A 19,786-nucleotide genomic window follows, 5' to 3' on the forward strand; every position below is an offset into this window, starting at 1 on the left:
AGGTCTAACCGTGGTAAGGAGGGAAGCTGGCGCACACGAGCGCCCCAAAGGTTATTCCCCCCATCCCTAGAACAGCCAGTATTTCCATCAGCTCACCGAAGGAAACCTGAAGAGTTTGATTTATGTAGGTTGTCTGCTTCTACCGAGACTCAGCAGAGCATGGAGCAGCCAATTAAAGACGCAATCAAGCCACCAAAACCCAGGAAAGCTGATGGAAAAGCCACTGGGCTGTTTTCCACCCTGCCTGTCCCGGTGACACACAAGAGATGCAGACGTGGGCTCAGCCAGAGCAGTTTCCTCATGCTTGCATTTAGCATCTGAGAGAACATACGCAGCCAAAGAAAAAGGAAAATAAAATACGAGGTTATGTGGACCAGAACCTGGTGTCTCCTTCCCGCTGGAGCCACGTGTTCACCCCGCCTTGGTGCATCTGAAACCCCAAACCAGGCTTTGAAGCAGGCATCTCCCAGAGCACAAGTGTTCACCGTAGCATCGTGTTTCCCCTCAGCTGCGGGGAAGATGATCTGGGAAAAAAAAAATAGGATCTAGCTGAGCCGATGCGCTCCAAAACAAAGGTGCGTTTGTTCGAAGGCAGGGAGCACCTGGCGTGAAAATACAGCCGTGCCCCACGTGTCGTCACTACAGCTGCTCAGCACTGCTCAAAAGCGGGTTGAGAAGAGACATGGTCTGGACAAGGCGACACGGAGCAGCTCTGTCTTCACACCACGCCTGCCCGCGGCTCAGCCTCGCATCTCCCAGCCTGTACCGTGGGCAGAGCCTCAAAAGCAAGCATTGCTTTTCTTTCTGGTGCGGAGGGTGGGGAGCAGAGGTGAAGAGCAGATGGAATCTGTCTTTCGAAGCTGCAAAAGTGATATTTTTTGTCCATTTTTGTCAGCAGTGCCGAGGCATCCAAACCAGAGCTGCGCTGCAACCCAAGAGCTAGGAGCAGGTAGGACATCACACCTTCACCCCCACCAGCTAGTAATGCCCCAACGTTGTAGCTTGCCAGGGGAAAGTCTGATCTTGGAGTTTCTCCCTTCTTAAGACGCTCAAAATTGTCTCTCTGATCCCCACAGCATCAAGGACGGCACTGCTGCCGGGGCTGGCCTCTCTCGGCAGGAGCACAGGCAGTGCCTGCAGCGGCTCTGCCATCGCTCCCTCCGCACGGCAAAGCCAGCTTTGTACCTCACCACCGCCTCGCATGCCTTCCAGTGACAGCCCAAACCATTACACATCCTAAAACACATCCCAAGGGAAAAACAGGAGGAGGCAGCAACTCTTCTGCTCCCTGAAAGGTCCGGCGCTCCTGTCGCTGGAGTTCCAGCAGCGATATGCACAGGACAAAGCCCAGGAGCCACGCGGCTGGGAATGCCGGTGCAAGACAGACCAGCCAGAAGCACCCTCAGATCTGCCCTCCCGAGGCGGTGCAGCATCTCTCTCATCTCAGACTGGAGACTCGGAACGATCCGCCGGGTCAGCTGGGTATCCAGAAGCCAGAATCACCTCGGAGATCAGATCCCGGCTGCAATCTGCAGGACGATCAACCTCCAGCCTCCAGTTCTGTCATCTTCTTCCATCGACCCGCTCCCGAACCTCCGACCCTCCTGCCCAGCCTGGAGGAAGCCGGGCAGTTGGTCAGGGAGCTGGGAGCAAGGAAGGACACAGATGGCAAAAACAAGTCTTAGCCCTGTTTTTTTAGGAGACGAAAGCGTGATGTGACCGTCCACATGCCCCAGGGGATCACTTCATCAACCTTTGCCTCTGGGAGCATCGAGACCGAACTCCAAAGGGGTCATTTCTCCATCCCTTGCCCACCCGGTGCCCAGCAGCTACGCCTGCGTGTCCCTAAGGAAGGTTTCCACCACGGCACGCCGTGCCGGAGCAGCCTTGCCAGTGCTCTCCAGGGGTAACGCCGGGGGTGAGAAACCAGAGTGTAGGAGTCTCCCAGGCTGCAAAAGGACGATGAAAATCTCAGCTGGAGTTTAAAAGGGCAATACTTCTTCCAAGCAGACAAAAAGTTTCTCTTGCAAAACCTCCCAATCCTCCAAACTTCCCATTTGCTCTGCATTTACAGGATGTCTAGGAACGGCTGGCACCTCGTTTGCTATCGTGTAACCCTTCCCGGCGCAGCCCGGCGCTCAGCTCATCGCCCCGTGGGTTACGGCTCAGCGCAGCGGCATCCCAGGCTCGACAGAACCGTAGGAGCAGCTTGTCAAGTGTTTCTACGAAGTACGAGAGACAAGCAGAGAGAAGTGTTATGAAAACTGTGGCTTAATTAACCGAAGCTTGCACCTCTCCCCCTTCACCCGAAGCGATGCTTTGCAGATCCGTAACCTGCCAGATCGGCTGTTAACGTACCCCGAGCGGGGCTGGTGGCACGTCACGGCTCTGCTGCCTTTTTTTTTTTTACTGGCGTGGGGGAAGGAGCTGGAAGAAAGATCCTTGCTCAGAGGAATGATGAAACTCAGCCCAGATATCAGCTATAATAGGAACGAATGGGAATTTGGGGCCCACGGGCACATCAGAGCAGTGAAACAGCCTGCGAAAGGCAGGTGGAAATTGCAGCTCTGCGGCTGAAATGAGTCCATGCCGTCCAGCCAGCCTGGACCCTTCCCAATGACTACAGCAGCCTCCTGCATTGCGGGGTGCTGGGCTAACAAATCCTTTCCCGAGGCAAGCTTCACAGCCTGGGGTAGAGCCAGGGACACGAGCGGGCTTCTTGCACCGCCTAAGCCAGCACCAGCATCCATCCCCCCCACCCATGGGTGCTAGCTCGAGCGGAGCGTGGCGAACGCCTGCTGAAAGCCCCGGTGCATCCCCCAGCGCTCACCAGCGGTTTGCACCGTTCCCAGCGCTCGCGCGGCCACACTATAAATCAAATGAGACAGGCAATTAGGGATCTATATTAAGACCCTTATAAATATATATTGTATAGCAGCCTGGAACATTCGGGACGTCTGGCTGCTTGATGGGCTGAGCCGTCTTGAGACCTACAGTGGCCAAGGTGTCCCCAGATTGCTCCGGGGGGGCCTGGCAGACTCTGACACGAACTTGGCTTTTCCCACCTCGGCCGCAAAGTGCTGAACTTCATCCTGGCAGAAAACGCAACTTCCGCTAATTTACCATAATTGGTTTCAAACTGGCCTTAATTAAAACCGGTGCGGACTTGCTTAACTCCCCTTAAACCAAATTTAAGTAAGATTGGACCAGAATTGATTCCTTTCCGAAGCCAGCTAAAGCTGGGTAAGCTGTTTAAAGAGTATCCACAAGGGCATTTGCGGCAGTTTAGCTAAAATGATTTACCGCAATCCCTAACTGAAGCAATTTCAGCTCGGATATAGGGAGGGCGAGCTAAGAGCTGGCGGGGCCGAGCATCCTTCCCACCCGAGCACCTTCCCCGGGGCATCACGTTTCCAGCTCAGCCCGGAGAAGGATGTCCCTCAGCTCCTCCGGGAGCGGTTGGGATAAACCCGGCGGCAGCCGGAGCTGGTCCGTGAGCCTTCAACCCGCACGGGGCTCGGCTCGAGCGCCGACGGCGTGGGAGTCGGCGCTGCCAGATGGTGCTCGGCGAAACCCCGGGCGGCGACGTGGGAATCTGCGCGGCGGCTCCCCCCGGCAGCCTTCCCCAGGATGTTTTGAATTTTAGCTTTTGCAAACACGGGGCGGCGAAGCCTTGCGGAGCGGGATAAAAATAGAGACGTAAAAAAGGCAAATCCTCCCCCCACCCCGGCAAAAACCCGGCGCAGGGCGTAGCTGGAAACAGATGCGAACGTGTCAGCAGCTCAGCTGGGCTCTGCAAAACCTCCGCTCTCCCCTTTCCAGAGCGCAGGATGCTGCTGAGGAAATAAAACCACCAAAATTATGGATTGCACGGCCGCGGGCTGTGCTCAGCCTGCTTTTGCAGGGCTGCTCGGGCACACGGATGCTTCTCCCCTTCCTACCTGGCTAAAGAGCCGTGGGTTTGCAATTCCCGAGACTTCAGCATCTCGCCAGAAAGGGGGTCCCCAGACGGGCCGGGGTACATATTTTGATACCAAGTGAGGCTTTTGCTGCACTGATCCACTGGATCCCCCCGCTCCCACTCAGGGTCTGTGCTTGTGCCTGCCTTGGAGGAAGGCAGCAGGCAACGATAGTGCTGATGGGTTTCCTAGGAAGGATGGGAGTCCACTACTAGCTCGTTTTTCTTTGTTAAGGTAAATCAATATGCAAAAATGCAGCAGGGGTATGGCTCAGACAACGTACAGGAGAAGAAAATACCCAGCAGAGCTGCAAAAACGGGAGCAGTGAAGCTTGGTGGTGAGTTTAGAGCAGGCTGAGGCTGCTGCAAGGGAAGGTGAAACATAGAGAAGACAACCTGCAAGCAGGAATGAGCAGCAACGGGCTTTGCCAGGCCATTTCTGCACCAATATTCCTTGCAACATCTTGGGGAAACTGAGGCAGACCAGCAAAGTAACTACACAGGGGGTGTTTGGCTAGGACTGATCCTATCTACACCATTGACTTCTCCTGCGTCAGCCCCTACAGACCAGTAATCCCAGCTTTTATTTGGGAATCCCCAACCTTTCTGGCCAGCCATGAGCTGTAACCGTCTCAGGAAGGATCTAAACCTGAAGGCGTGCCAGGTGAATTACGGCTACGGCCTGGATGGTCTCCCCTGGGGTTTTCCACGGCATCCTAGCACCATTGTTGCGGAGCATCCAGGAAAAAATCCAAATCACCCTTTTCTTCTAATTCCCCTCCTCTCCAAGAGGCAGAAGAGCGTTTTTGAAAGTCAACCCCTCTTGCACAGCTCCATGCCGGTAGGGAAGGAGATGGCAGAGCCACCAACCATCAGGAACCAGAGCGCTGAGCTCAGAGCACTCAGGAGCAACAGGTCTCTCCTCTCTTGCTTGCTTGGCTCCCCTGCTCCCTGCTGTCGCACTCCTGATCCTGTGAAAGCTGTTGGAAACTGGCTCCTTCGAGAGCAAGCGGTCCCTTGTGCAACATCGGCTGTCTCCTTGCCTTCTGCGGAGACGATGGGTATGGAGGGTTTTCCCTTTTATCCTTGCCAGTCTAGCAAATCTGAGCCATCTAACAACAGCCCAGCTTTTCTTTCCTACCTTTCACGGACCCCCTGCACCCTACAGACTCTCGCCCGGTGTTTTCAGAGGCCGCCCTAATGTTTTCCAGACCATTTGGAGGTGGGACCTTGTCCTACACTGCCATCTCTGCAGATCTGTGATCACACAAATGAAGCGACAGACAACGTAAAGGGAGCGGTTTGGCTCACTGAGAACAAAAATCCCTCAAAAAGGTGTCGATAGGAAACCCCTACCACAGCACGTTATCAAGTTCGGTCCAGGCTCTGGAGCGCTGCACATTCTCCAGTGAGGATACAGCAGGTCCGAACTCAACAGACTACGTTTCTCAGGGACTTTTAGCGGCCTCCTCCGGAGTTACCGACTGACTCCTGGCATATCCACGGACTGCCGGTGGAAACCAATGACCTCGGGCGTGTTAGCGCACCCACATATGGAGTCAGCCTCCCGGTAAACATCCTATAGCGTGAGGTGCTCAGAGGGTTCGCCACCATCCCCGTGACCTCCAGCAGGAAGCCAGGCAGGAGAGACCGCACTGAGTCGGAGAGGAAAGTGCCTCCTGTGAAACAAAGGGTCATAACTGCTTCTTCTCACAAAGCTGCGGAGAAAGGAAGGAAGAGATGCGTGCAAAGAGCTACCCTGTACGAGGCGGCAGATGGTATCGGCATCCTTTTGGAGGGGGCTTTCTCCTCCAATGCAGAACAGAGCTGGAGACTAGGCTGGAGGGCTTGCACCTATGCTACCACAGAATCATGGAACAGTTTGGGTTGGCAGGGACCTCTAAAGGCCATCTAGTCCAACCCCCCTGCTGTGGGCAGGGACATCTTCAACTAGATCAGGTTGCTCAGAGCCCCGTCCAGCCTGACCTGGAATGGTTCCAGGGATGGGGCATCCACCACCTCTCTGGGCAACCTGGGCCAGTGCTTCACCACCCTCAGCGTAAAACATTTCTTCCTTATATCTAGTCTATATCTCCCCCCCTTTAGTTTAAAGCCATTCCCCCTTGTCCTGTCGCAACAAGGTCCCCCTTGTCCTGCTAAAAAGTTTGTCCCCATCTTTTTTAGAAGCCCCCTTTAAGTACTGACAGGCTGCAATAAGGTCTCCCCGGAGCCTTCTCTTCTCCAGGCTGAACAACCCCAACTCTCTCAGCCTTTCTTCATAGCAGAGGTGTTCCATCCCCCTGATCATTTTCGTGGCCCTCTTCTGGACCCGCTCCAGCAGGTCCGTGTCTTTCCTGTACCGAGGGCTCCAGAGCTGGAGGCAGTGCTCCAGGGGGGGTCTCACCAGGGCAGAGCAGAGGGGCAGAATCCCCTCCCTCGACCTGCTGGCCTTGGTGACACCCACTCTCGGGTCATCTGCTACTTGTCCCAACTTTACATGGTTGGCAAAGTACAGCAGACGGCTGGATTCCCATTGTACAAACCTGATGGGTGCTTGCACCATCACCCCAAGGAACGGGGAGCTCTTGGGCACAGCCCTGCAGACCTCGTCCCTGAAAAGTGGGCAGAAGATAACCAAGGACAGACTCACAGAGGTCAGCACCCAGCCACCCTCTCCCGGGGCAGCCGGAGCAGGTCGGGAGGAGAGATGTCAGGTCTCCCGGGGGGTGCTGGGCTGGGCTGGCCCCGACTCATTGTGTTTGGAGAAGGCGTCGAGGGCAGCTGACCTTACGTAACTGGAGAACAAAGCAGCTAAATAAAAACTGGAGCTGGGAACGGGCTGCGGAAGTGGGACACGGCTTTCCTGACTAATCAACCAGCATCTGAAGGAAACCGAACTCAATGGCAGGGAAACAACTGCATAAACACATCCCGAGGGAAGAAAGGGAGCGAGAGGAAGCAGGGGGAAGACTGCGGGGTCACCGGCCCCTTCCGCCTCCCCTCGCTGCTCGGGTGGCAAAGCCTGGAGCGCCGGGATGGAGAGCGCAGCATGGAAACCTGGTGCGAGCTCAAGGGTTTTAAGGGTGCCCATACTCGTTTGCCTGCAAAGCCACCAACTGCACGCTCAGATGGGCCTCAGAGGTAGGAGAGGAGCGGACCTGAGATGGCTCAGCCAGCGCAGCTCTCCTCCCACTGCCAGCTCCGACGGCATCTCGGTCTAAAGTGTGATGAAGGGAATGGAGCGATTTAACCCCGAGGAGAAGCGCTGGCACCCTGCAGCCTCCCCTCCAACGGTGCAATAGCATCCTACCACCGAGAAAGCGCTGTCCCAGCCAGGGTGCGCTAGCCGGGGAGGTGTGCTTGGGGAACACTCCCATACATCCCAGTACAAAACCAGTGACCCCAGAAGGGGTACGCTCCCTCTTGGGTGCCAGCACCTCATGATTTTTGCCTGGGAAGGGCTGTGCTCACAAACGCATCAGCCTGCAGGGCAGAGTTTGGGTTCACTCGCTCTCACTGTACATCACTACCCCGGGGCCATGCAGGCGCAGGGATTTCTACTAGCCACCCTCCCACTCCAAAAAAAGCTCCCCCCAAAACAACCCTCCAACAAAAAGAGTCTTTTCCAAGAGCATCCGCTTTTCCAGGTGTAATCCAGGAGGGTCCTGGCCCAGCTGTGACCCCTCATTTCCCCGGGAGCCGGAGCCCAGCAGCCGATCCACTCTCAGCCCTGGGTGGTCAGAGCCAGACGGGACCAGGGCCACGTCCCTCCACGCTAAACGGCTGAGGCCAACGAACCGGCTCCTTTTCCCCTCCCCAAAAACATCTGCCTTTGGGTGAAAGCCAACCACCCTGCAAAGCTCAGCCCCAAATAAATTTCCAAAGAAACAATTTTCTGGTGCATTGCAAGGAAGAGGTAAGTAGGTGAGGAAGCCAGAGCCCGTTAGGACCTGCGTGGGGGCAAGTTGCCCCACGCTGGGGCAACGGGAGCTCCTGCTCCAGCAGATCTGCTCAACGTGGGGAGAGCCAGACTCTTTTCAAACGTTACATTGAATAAACGAAGCCAAGTTACTCTTCCAGATAGCTAACAGGGGCCACGGCAGCCGTTAGGATCCACGCCATCCAGCCTGCTATTTTTAGATCATCCACAAGGAAGGAAACCTCAGACAACCATCAGTGTGAGCTGAACTGCAGCTCCTCAGCCGCTTGGCCAGCACCGCAGGAGCTGCTCCACCCAGGCAGTCCCACTTCTGACACAGGGAGGATGGATGCGACTTGCCTGGGGAGGTCGCCAGCATTGCAGCCCCCACCCCTCCGTCGCGGAGCCTGGCTACGGCTGCCAGCGTGAAACAGGTAGATCTGCAAAAAAAAACCCCAAAAAACAGCCCACCCGAACAACCCAAAACCTGAGCTGGTTGCTGGTGCAGACCTTTCTAAGCCCAGGGAGGGGCGAGTGATCTGGGATTTTCAGAGAAAACAAAGCCTGGGGAGCGGAAAGCAAAGCCTCCCTCTCCGGCGGTGATTTTGCAAGGCCCCGTGGCTGCATCCCGCGCAGGGAGAGGCAGCCTTGGCTCCGCGCTCGGGTTGCAATCCAAAGCTGCCGTGAAACGTGCTTTTGGCTGGGACGACCTGGCCTGGGGAGTACAACAGGGAGGCCCTTAAATAGCAGCAGCAGAGGAGAAGGGGCAGCCAAGCAACTGCAAAGGATGAGCCACAGACAAGGGAAGGTGGAAAAAACTTCCCGATGTGCCAGGATGATTAACGAAAGGGGTTTTTTTTTTTATCCCTCAAGTCTCCAGAAAATAGGATTGTCCCTCTTCATCTCTCTTCTGAGGTCCTACCCGACACTCGGAGCACCGTAGCAGTTCATTGTCAATGTGGGCAGCCTTGAACAGGCAACACGGGCACAGACTGAACCCTCTGCAGATCCGTCTATGTTTCGGACACCCTGGCTTGCAGCCAGCCTCGCGTCCTGAGCTGCTTTCAGAGGCTCTGAAAACTTTTACAAGGAGAGAAGAGGCTGGCACCCAAGGTCCCATAAAAAACAGGACAATAATGACCTTCCTCCACACTGGCTTCTGCAGCGTCCTGCTGCTAAACAAGGGTCCTAAATCCCCAAAATATGAGCTACAGGAAAAGAGCAATAAAAATAAAAGCAGCCCCCTGGTCTGCGCCACGGCAGACTCGATCCCCAAGCGATGCCGGGTGGGGATGGATGTATTGATTTATTACTGCAAGAGAGGCTTCTCCTTCTGCCCGAGCAAATCTCATCGGTGCCACCGAGCATCAAGTGAGACCAGGGAGCGGGGAGGCACGGAGCTGCAGCACTCACCAGAAGAGCTCAGCTGGCCGGCCCTGGCCGGGACGTGAAGCTCCACCGGGCCAGGTCGCACATCGGAGCCGTCGGAGGGCCCGTGACCCTCCGTCTGTCCCGCCGGGGAAGAAGCGATCTCGGCCAGCACTTCCAGGTCCTTCAGGATAACCTGTGGAGAGAGGGACGGCGTGGGGTGAGCACGCACGGGGGCGGAGGCAGCCGGCGGCGTGAGCTTTCCTTTCCAAACCCACGGCCGGAGAGGGCGAGATGGGAAGCCAACACCAAATCCCCGTGCATCAAGAAAAGTGTAGGGAAAAGAGGACTACCTATGAAGTTCAAAGTGGAAATTTCAAATGATTGCAGAGGGGATGGGGCAGGAAAGAGAAAAGGGGAATAAAACCCCCCAGTTTCTGTTCTGTGAGTCCCAAGGGAGCATGTGAAATTAAATCTAATTTATGCAACCAGGAGCAGGGCTTCCTTCTCCCTCTTCCCACTTTGGGAGGTCTGGGTTTTGCTTCCCCGCTCCTCTTCATAACCACAGATTGGGACAACCCCAGCAAGAGCATGGGGATGCTCTCAGGGGCAAACATCAGTCTGACTGCCTGCCCCCCCGCGCCCCCAGCTCGCCCCGTTCAGGGCAGCATCTGAGAGCAGGCTCGGCTGCCTGCGCTCAGGACGTCGAGGCAGAGCTGCCATTTGGATTTCATAGCTCTTACCTTCCAGAAGTGGCTGAATTAGTCTATATATAGCATTTCTGGAGAAGTTATTACAGGGTGGGTTTTTTTTTTTTCGTCCTCAACCCTTCTCATGTCTCAGGCTATTTTGGGTCCCCCTTCATTCAAATGTCCTTGGGTCTAGATGTTTCATCAGCCGTCCCTGACGCTCTGAGCGTAGCAGGGCTGTGCGGAGCAGAAAGGCTGCCAAAAAGGGTCGATTGCCACGTCTAACCCACCAGCATCCAGCATAGCACATCCCCAACCAGCCCTTGCCCACAAGCACAGCATCCCAGGCTTTCCACGTGTTCTCACAAGGCATCTTGTCGAGGAGCTGCAGTTATATGGAAGTTTTAGCTTCTGAGCTACCAAAAAGAACCCTTACCCCTGAAAAAAAAGCCAATCACGTCTTTTTTTGATCATGCAGAACTTGAAAATACGACCCCTGAGAATCAGAAAGAGGAGCCCCTGGGTTTCTCTGTTGCAGATATCTTAAGCTGTTTTGTTTTTTTTTTTTAATTAGGGCTGATTTTTAAGCCCCCAGCAGCCTTTGAGCAGGCAGCGAGGTGCCCAGGCTTCAGTGCAGAGCTGGCCGTGGGGAAGCAGCCTGCCGCGGGCACCACGAGGCTCTCGGCAGGCTTGGGAAGACCCTGTGCCTATAAACATGATTAAGTCCCAGCCCACAGCTCCTCTGGGGATGAAAAAACGTAAGATAATAACAGCTTGTGCAATGGGGAGCTATGATGCTGCTGTCCCCGAAGAATATGGCACCTCCGTGATGCTGTCAAGGATGGGACCTCGTTGCCACCATGGGGCATCACTGCCATCGCCAGCCTTCCTCCTCTTCCAGGGAAGCGATGCTATGGTCCTCGGCAGAGGGAAGACCTTGTTCCTCCCTCTCCGCTTGGCTTTGCAGGGCTTTCAAGCATCGGTGGCTCAGACAAAGCAACGCTGATGGTGTTTCGTTTCAAGCGGAGGATGCCCCCGAGCAGAGCTCACGACGCCTGGTCTCCTGAAGCCCTACGTAGATTCTCTGGGGGCTAATCACATGGCTCAGCTGAACTTGCAGCCTTCGAGCGGGGTCTCCAGCTCTCACAGCTGGGGAAATAACACCCATGGAGGTTTCCAAGTCTATTGTCTTTGGCTAAAACTGGCAAAGAGACTCAGGGCTTGGCTACCGGGGCTGGCAGGCAGGTGAGAGCCGGGACTCTTGTTCACGCTACTGATTTTGCCAAACCCAGCACGCGTGCCAACACAACCGGGATGAGGTATCCTACCATGCCAAGGCCGCATCAACACATGGCTGGTGTACCGCGCGAACCAGCCGCCCGCGATTGCCACCCTGCTGCATTTGCTGCTGCCAAGATCTCCCCCTAGAGCCCACCCATCCAGCCAAACGCTTGGGCTATCGTCCAGCGTAGACTTCAGCAGCAGCTCCCGCAGCGTCAGGAAACGGGACCAAGACCCTGGGCTGGGCAAAAATCACCCCCGCTGCCTCCCAAAGCATTTAGAGCCATGTCTTATCCCGTGAGGTCGGATCCTTGATCCAACCTCCCAGAGCCGTGTGCTGAGCCCCATCTCCGAGATGCTGCTTGGGCTCGGGATGCTCTGGCCAGGCTGCCTGGCCAGCAGCGATCGGCACCACCGAGGACATGGCTGGACCTCTCGAGCTTTGGAGAGGTTAAGGGGTGTCCCCCCAAGCCAGCCGTGTAGGTCACAGGCAGGAGGTGGAAAAAGGAGCATGGGCTGGATTTTGCAATTGAAAAACATGGAGGAAATAAGAAGCAGGAGGGACGGGTGCACAAGCACCTGGAGGAAGAGGAGGAGCAGGTGGCCCAGAAGACCTGAGGTTTTCCAGCCGTGGGAAAGAGGCAGGGAGCTCCGGCTCCTGCTGCTTCTTCCCCGCACGCTCCGGAGTGGGTTCCCAGCCAGGGACGGAGGAAAGGCAGGAGCGCTTGGTATGCGCTGCACATCCCTGCGCTAAGCAAAGCTGGAGCCGGTGGCTGGCTTTGTGCGAGCGAGGAGGCTGTAAGAAAGCAATATCCTGCCATTACCATGGCAACGGGCCGGCTGCGCCAGGAGCGAGCAGGTCCCATCCGTCAGGAGCCGAGCGGCCGTCGGACCTGACAGTGCTGGAGCACAAGGGCCGGAGCCGTTCCCAGCTGCCGGGCGAGGGCGCGATCCCAACGGCCAGCCTGGAGGAGCAGCCACCGTGGACGTTTTCCTGGCCCAAGAAGGGATTTCTGTGAAGGTTTCCCAGCGGTGATGAGATGTAGGGCGGTGTGCCCCTGCTCCGGGCGAGCGTGGGGCTGGTTAGCGTGAATTGGAAGGAGCAGGGGAGGCAGCATCGTGATGGATGGGGAGACCCGGCCGATGCCGCAAGCCGTTCCCAGCACGGGGGACGAAGAGCAGCATGGGGGAGGGCAAGCTCTTTGCACGGCCCGGGGACGAGGAGCAGGTTATCAGACAGTTATAAATAAGCTGTTATAAATAAGCAGCTATTTCTCCTCCCTGGGAATAGGCAAGATTTCTCCCTGTATTGCCTCCAGAGCACAGATTTTGAGGGCACACGAAACTGTCGGTCTCTCCGGCTTCTCCAGATCTAGGTCAGGTTAATTTGCCGCTTGTTCTGGTTGAACGGAGCCGAGACCAGCTCTACCGTCGGTGGCGCAGGGGAAAAGCAGGCCCCGAATGGCACGTGGTGGATGGATGCACCTCCCACCTGCAAAGCATCACCTTGATGCTCCTGGGGAGGACTTTGCCTCTGGCCAAAATGCTGGGCTGGCCCTGGCCCGTTGCAGAGGAAGGGGAGGTGACCCCAAATCCGCTGCAGACCCCTGGGGAGCAAGACTTGGCACCCCGCAGCACATGCTGACTACCAGGACACCAGGGCAGGCTGCAGCAGCAGCTCCTGGGGTACACAGGATGGCGGGGATAGGGACTGAGCTCCTGAAGATGCTGTCCTTGCTGGTATTTATGGAAAAGTTTAAAAAAAAAAATAAAAAAAGAAAAGATCAAAATGCCTGTGTGCAGCGGGGAAGTGCTCACGGCCTCGGATGTCCCAGGGCAATGAAACGGGGCACACGACACCAGGGACAAGGTTATTCTTGCCAAGGAGAAGATGGGAATCCAGCTGAAGCAAGATGCTACCAAGATGGAGAACAGGAAGATTAAGAGCTGCAAAGCACTTCTTCAACGGGGACTGTTTGATCAGGGGATCAGGGTGGCTGTGGAAAACCCCACGGCATTACCAGGATCAGCAAGGTAGTGGGGTGGAGGAGCGACCCGGTGGGGACCAGGAAAGCCGAGGCTGCTGCTGGGTGCTTCCTCCTGCTCCACCACTCCAATGCAGCCCCTCGCCGCCGCAGCGTGCACCGAGGCTTCCCCAGAGGGCTTCATTTATTTTGTTTTATTTTTTTTTCCCCCCTCTAAGCCTTTTAGCCGTAGCCAGGGGAGGGGAGGCGAGCATGGGCAGGCAGTCCCAGAGCCCAGAGCGGCCAGCAGCTAGGCTGGCCGAGCCCCAGACACACACGGTGTGAAAAGCAAACTTGCGTGCCCCCCCCCCCGCGTCCACCGGCTTTAAAGACAGAAAAAGAAAAGAAAAAACACCATTAATCTTCCCACACCAATTTAACCGGACCTCTTTTCAGGTCCCCGGCACAGCAACTTTTATCCTCTGATCTTGCCAAGACCTTTTTTTTCCCCTTTACAGCCACTGGATTTCAGCCCGTGGCTGGGAGGGGATGGGGAGCAGAGGGAAGGCAGCGGGGCTGGGGGCTTCTCCTCTCCTCCCCAGGGCAGATCCTGCCAGGTCGTGCTAACACATGCTCACAGCATCAGCGAATACAGCAGGCCATGGTGGGGGGGGGGGTCACTTGGTAATACGGCCACAACCACCCGAAACCAAGCTGCAACCTGAAAACTCCCCGTCCTCCCTCCCGCTTTTGCAAATCCCCCATTTGTCCCTGCTGCGGGCACGTGAGGGCCAGGCCTGCAGCACCCCGAGCGGCAGGAGCACGAGCGCTGTCACAGCTCAGAACACCTCTTTAAATGTGTTTAATTAGCGTCCGGGGAGCTTAACACGCCACCTGATGCCAGTCGCAGGGCGGGATGCCAAGGAGGGATTTCTTCATGCATTAGAGGGCAGGGAAGGAGGCAGGACAGGTCCAGCCAGCGGGATGGGGCTGGAGGAAGCCGCAGCCGGGCCACGCTGCGGGGGGGGGGGGGGGGCTGGATGCCTGCAACCCCTTCAAATTCAGCACCCAGAGTCCCAGAGCTAATGATGGGCAAAGGGTTTGTTTTTATTTGCTACCCTGTCTCCCATCCAGCACCTCCCCTCCGCACCCCGGGGAGCCAGGCACCCAAAGCCAAGCTCACCAAATCTCTCATTCTACACCTTCATCCCACCCTGGACCCACCCCGAGCCAGCTCCCCGGGACAGGGATTGCCTGTCCTCCGCGGCAGACAGGTTTTCTGTGGTTTTAATCTGCTCTGTGATTTCAACCCAGGAGCGCTACAAGCACCACCTTGAGCCCAGACTGCCGGTTTACCACTAGCTGTTCGGTATACATATAAACTGTATATGCATACGTATACGCAAGCCATGCAATTACGGTCCGGAACTGGTGCTGAGCCAAGAAGCTCCCTGTGGATCGCGCTCCCCCCGAGAAACTTCCTATTCCTGCACGATGCAGCGCACAGATTATCTTTCAACCCAGTGCCCTTGCAATGCCTCGAGTCCTTGGAGAAAGTATCGCCCCACCCTGCTTTGAGACTTCTGCCTAGGGGCTGCTTCCACGTACGGCAAGCTGGGCTGACCACATTTTCCACCATCCAACTGAAATTATATACCTCTCTCTGCACCCCACCATTTCAGTCCTAAGCTCACCCTCAGTGTAACTTCCCTCTTGAAAACGAGTAGCTTCCCTGCTTCGGTACCTTGTAGCTTTGAATCTCTCTCCAGAGAAGCTTTACCACCAAAAAAAATTAAAATAAACGCTAGGCACACCTACATTAGAGTTCTCCTCTGCGCAGTCTTTAGCTTACACCCTCTGCTTCGCATGGGGTCACAATATTTCGGCCGTGGTGAATTAAAGGCTGGGAGCTGGAGCACAATGGCTCTAAAACCAACAGAGCAAAGCTCCAAACTAAACCACGCTAAGACAGCTATTCGCTTTGGCACAAGCTTTTGTTCAGCTTCATTGTACTGGGAATCGGGTGCGATGGGAGAAGTTCGCCAGGATTTAGCACGACAGCACAGCTCAGAGAGCAGGGCAGAGACCTGGGCTTCGAAACCCTGCGGTGCTGCAGCAGGACGTGCAGGAGGGGTTCAGGACTTAACAGTACAGGAGAGAGATGAATATCAGTATACCACCATACCTGGGGTTCCTCCTCTCCTAGTTTAATACTAGAAACCCAAGAGAGGGGCAAAATGTTTCAGCTCGTCATGGAGAAGTTGGCTTGAAGGTCACGCAGACGTTCAAGTCCATCGCTACCTCCGCAGGCAGTGGTAGCCCAGGCTCAGCTAACCCTCTCTAGGGAAGCGTACCAACTCTTGTCCGGTGCCAGGAGGAGACTCCTAAGGATGCTCGAGGAGATACAGCTGCAAACAGCAAGCTAAGAAACCGTTTGGATCTTCTTGCTGTATTCAAAGCCTTGCCTGGCCACTGCATAAACGCAGGTAGGTTTTCACATTAGCAGAGCTGAGAGGAAGCCGGAGCCTATCCTGCTTCACATCAGACACCAGCACCACCTCATGCGTCATTCCTGCATGAGTCAGACAAAAGTCCCAGCACAACTTCCAACCCCCAGCAAGATTGAGAGGAGCAGATAAGGAAACAGGAACACGTTCAGCCGTAAAGAAACAACTCCATTTTGGAGCCGGAGAAAGGAAAACAAAGCAAAGAAAGAAATCCAGCAGTGTCACTGCTTCACAGTTTTCTCAGAGACGCCCTCACCGCCTGTTGTGTCCACCTGAACTCAGCACCTGGGTCCAGCCGGGAAGGACCCAGGGAACTGAAGCTGCTTTTGCATCAGGAGCTTGCAGAGGGAGATGACCCAAAGAGCAGCTCTTCCTTTCAGCAGTGCCTTCCAGCAGCGGTGCTTTTAACCTGTGGGTGGATAGGTCCAACCCACTGCTCCCAAAGGGCGCTTGGGCTTTGGCTTTTCACCTTTTCTAACATCAATTCTTCAACCAGGTGTCAGGGCTGCGAGACTTGCACCGACGAAAGGAGCAGTTTGTGCAGAAAAACTCACTCCCAGCAGGATCCTGTTAGTCTTGGAGCTGTAAGAAAGTTTTTAAGGACTTCAAATTTTAACCAGGGCTTTTAAAGCCTTCAAAACCAGGTCTCAAATGCGGGACGGAGCATCTCCCTGCCGGGGAAACACGGGAACCGGCACGAGGTGACGCAGTGCAGCAGTACAGCATCTGACAGCCAGGAATCCTTGTATCCCGACTTGTCTACATATCAAAGGGAACTGCTTGCTTCAGCTTCGCTCCAACTTCTCCGCTCCAACTTCTCCGCGCTGCCTTTGTGAATCTTAACTAGGTCTCTTGACCATTTCTTTACTGGCGCAGGGGAACTGGGTAGGAAGGGGAACAGGAGAGAAGGCAGAGATGACTCAGGACGCCGCAGATGCATCATGAGATACTGGCCCCTGTTCAGCACGGTGGAGGTGGTGCAACACCTTGTGCTACTTTAAGGATAAAAACAGGCGTGACAACTTAAAGGGCATGGATCCGGCTCCATCCAGCATGAGTCTCTCCTTGCTTTGGGCTTGATTATTTATGGCAAGTGCACAGAGAGACTACTCTGAGCAGCTCAGCAAGACCAGACCTTAAAAATAAGGTGCCTGAGCATGGTCTTTCAGTTTGATGCAAAGCCCTGACTAGCACTGACCCTCCAAAGCCATATTCTCCTTTGGTGACAAGCTAGTGAGAAACAGCTGCTCCAGGACAGCTTCAGGGTGCATCAGGAGAGCGACAGCACGGGGGGCCAGGGGCTCTGCAGGCACTGTAAAAGGATGTTCAGCCTTGCTGGGAAGAAAGATGGTCCCGGCACTGCTGCCCAGCCAGGTTCCCTTGGGGAGGGCAGCATCGCAGGATGAAGACAGCAAAAAAACCCTGCAAACGTGTGTACCCCCTGCGCTGCGCCACACAATGCATGGAGCCCTAACCTGGAAAGGGGAGAGAGATGCTCCCCCGTCAGAGAACTGATGGGGAAGCTCACACAGGACCCCACGCTAACCCAGCGATCCCCAGCCCGTTAACCAAGAGCTTCTGGGGATCCCGATCTACTCTAGGACAACACGAACGTGCATACAAATACTGTACCGAGCAGGGAGTAATGGCTAAGAGAGCACCCCGCGTCTCCTCTTCTAATAGGCATTGACACTGCAGGTTAGCTAGCTCAATCTGTCTTCATCGTTCCCAAAAATGCCCAGCTCAAAAACCCCCTACTATTTCGGTCATTTCTATTTCCTCTGCAGAGAGCAGCAAATCTGGTTGAGAGCCAGCTGAGCAGTGGTGTTTAATGGATTGACTCGTCTATGGATTTCCTTAAAAAAAAAAAACAAAACCAAAACCAACTCCAAACATTTAAATAAATAGAAGACAGGATTAAATAAATCAGCTTAAAATTACTTTTGAGCCATTCCCAGTTATGTCACATGGAGGAAATGCATCACCAGGGTCCTTTCTTCACTGCTTTTTTCAAATATTAATAAGCAGTGTAATTGCAACATGACTCACTGCGATCTCCTGCCAAGCTGGAGAGACTATCTGCAAGATGCAGGCTTTCTAGAGCATTGCAAAGGCAGATGTGTGCTTGGGGACTCTTTTGGAAAGGTTTGCATCGTAAGCAGCAGGGTATGGAAAATGGCCAGGCAGTCGCTTGCCTTTGCAAGCGCAAGTCATTCCCTCGCTTGCTTATTCCCTTCCCTTCTCTCTTACTAACCCCCTCGCACGCGGGGAGTTATTGCGGGTTTGGGGTTTGATGCCCTGAGCGGGTAAGGCAAAGCAGATAGCGCACGGTTTTTATTCCACGAGGAAGGTCTGGCCCAAAAAAACAGCCGGATCACTCGCAGCTCTGGGCAAGAGGTATCCAGCTGATGGTAGAAGTGCTACCAGTGCCCGGGCCAGCTGTGTGCCGAAGCTGCCAGCCTCCCACCCAAGCACTAGAAATGCTCCAGGGTGCAACGGAGAGGGGGAGAAGACAACAAAGATGGCAAAATTGAGATGACTGGAACCAGAGAAGAGGGTTGAGGAAGAAGGACAAGGAAATGGGAAAATGGTGCAGCACCTCGGGAAGGGAGCAGCGCGGGAGATGAAGAGCACTGCACTGGGAGGGCGAGGCGCAGGCAGGAGAGCGAAGGCAGAGCAAGCTGGCTCACTCATCGCTGCCCGATTTTCTTTGCTCGCTTCCAAGCCGAGCGGTTCCCAGCCAACCTGACGCCACTGGGCATCTACTGCAGCCCCACCAGGCAATGCTGACGCTGCCCTGCCAGCGGCGGGTGCTGCTTAACCGCCTCACGACTCAGATTTTGCAGTGCCGGCTGGACACAACCCTCCTCGCACCCCTACAGAGCTGCTGCAAGGCGCCCGAACTCCCACTCACCAAGGATCTGACCACGACCCAGCCCCATGGGAAAGACGTCAGCTCTGGGACCTGAAGCCCCAGCTGTCTTCCCAGGCAGGCAAAAAGGATTTTTAGGAGTTGGCTTTGATGGATCAACTCTCAGAGATGGAGAAGAAGGTTTATACAGACAGAAGGTCCCAAACACACCAGCCTAATGGAGACAGCAGGGCTTTCAGCTGGGCAGCTACCTGCAAGGCTCTGCACTGGGTCTTCTTCAGTCTAGCCCACAGGGTTAAACTCCCCAGTGCCAACACTGGCCAAGCCTCACAAAATCCCTCGGTTCAACCCAAAAAATCCAAAGCCCAGCTAGATGTGGGGACAGTAAGCTTTCAGGAGGACTTTTGCAGCACTTACCTCATCTGACTCGTCTGAGAGGGTCCGCAGCAAGATGGGGAAGAGGCTGTCGGTGTGTCGGAACATCTAGAACCAGAAAGACGGACGGCATCAGTCCTGTAGGCCTGGTCAGTCCCTGCCACAGGACCTCTCACCCCAGGGGAGGCTGCCAAAAGCTTCACCAGCATTTTCCATCTGAGCTGGAGAGCTCTTCTTCCTTAAGCTACTGGGTATCCAGCAGCCAAAGCCTTCTCAGAAAAGGCAGGTGGACACTTGGTCGCAATGCTAACCAAGATAATTACAGCCAATTCAAAGGCAAGGAGCAGGCTGGGAGCGGACAAGCTCAGTCCCACGGAGGAAGCAGTAGGCTCACGTGCCGAGTCCCTGACCTACCTTACGAGGAGTCTTGATGTACAAGTGGTAGAGCCATTTCAGGACTGCAATTCTGGTCATCATCCCAATGGACGTGTCATGAAGGTGGCAGTCCAGCACCTGAACTATTCCATCCAGGTTCAGGGTCACCTGGATCCTCTCGGAGCTGCACGGAAAGGAGAGAGGCTGGTTCAGTGCTGTATGTCCAACTCACTCCTCCCACAGCGGGGAGGTCTACCACACACCAGGGGCTGCATCAAACATCTCAGCTCAAACCCTAAGAAACCTCAGCTGTCCCCTGGGCCTGCTCCTGCCCCACTCAGCCTGGCCACCCACACTTCTTATTCTGTGCATCCAGATCTGCTCATGGCAAACCCAAGAACTGTGCTCAAGTCTTCAAGAGTTCTGACAGCCAGGAAGCAAGCTCCAGGCTTGCAAGCCTGCGGGGTCATGGCTGGGC

At 55.3% G+C, this 19,786-nt stretch overlaps 1 protein-coding gene across 2 annotated transcripts in view; it reads right to left on the reverse strand.

The window, feature by feature from the left end:
• VAC14 (VAC14 component of PIKFYVE complex) overlaps nt 1-19,786 on the reverse strand; it is a 67,124-nt gene that overhangs the window by 25,475 nt on the left and 21,863 nt on the right. For both annotated transcript variants that reach the window (XM_076349461.1, XM_076349460.1), the window contains exons 11-13: nt 19,348-19,492; nt 18,976-19,041; nt 9,291-9,441 (exon numbers count right to left, since the gene is read on the reverse strand). In XM_076349461.1, the coding sequence (XP_076205576.1) occupies nt 9,291-9,441; nt 18,976-19,041; nt 19,348-19,492 (362 nt within the window). The remainder of the gene's footprint in view (nt 1-9,290; nt 9,442-18,975; nt 19,042-19,347; nt 19,493-19,786) is intronic.

This window comes from Aptenodytes patagonicus, chromosome 11, assembly GCF_965638725.1.
Source record: "Aptenodytes patagonicus chromosome 11, bAptPat1.pri.cur, whole genome shotgun sequence".
In the NCBI taxonomy this organism is placed as follows: domain Eukaryota; kingdom Metazoa; phylum Chordata; class Aves; order Sphenisciformes; family Spheniscidae; genus Aptenodytes; species Aptenodytes patagonicus.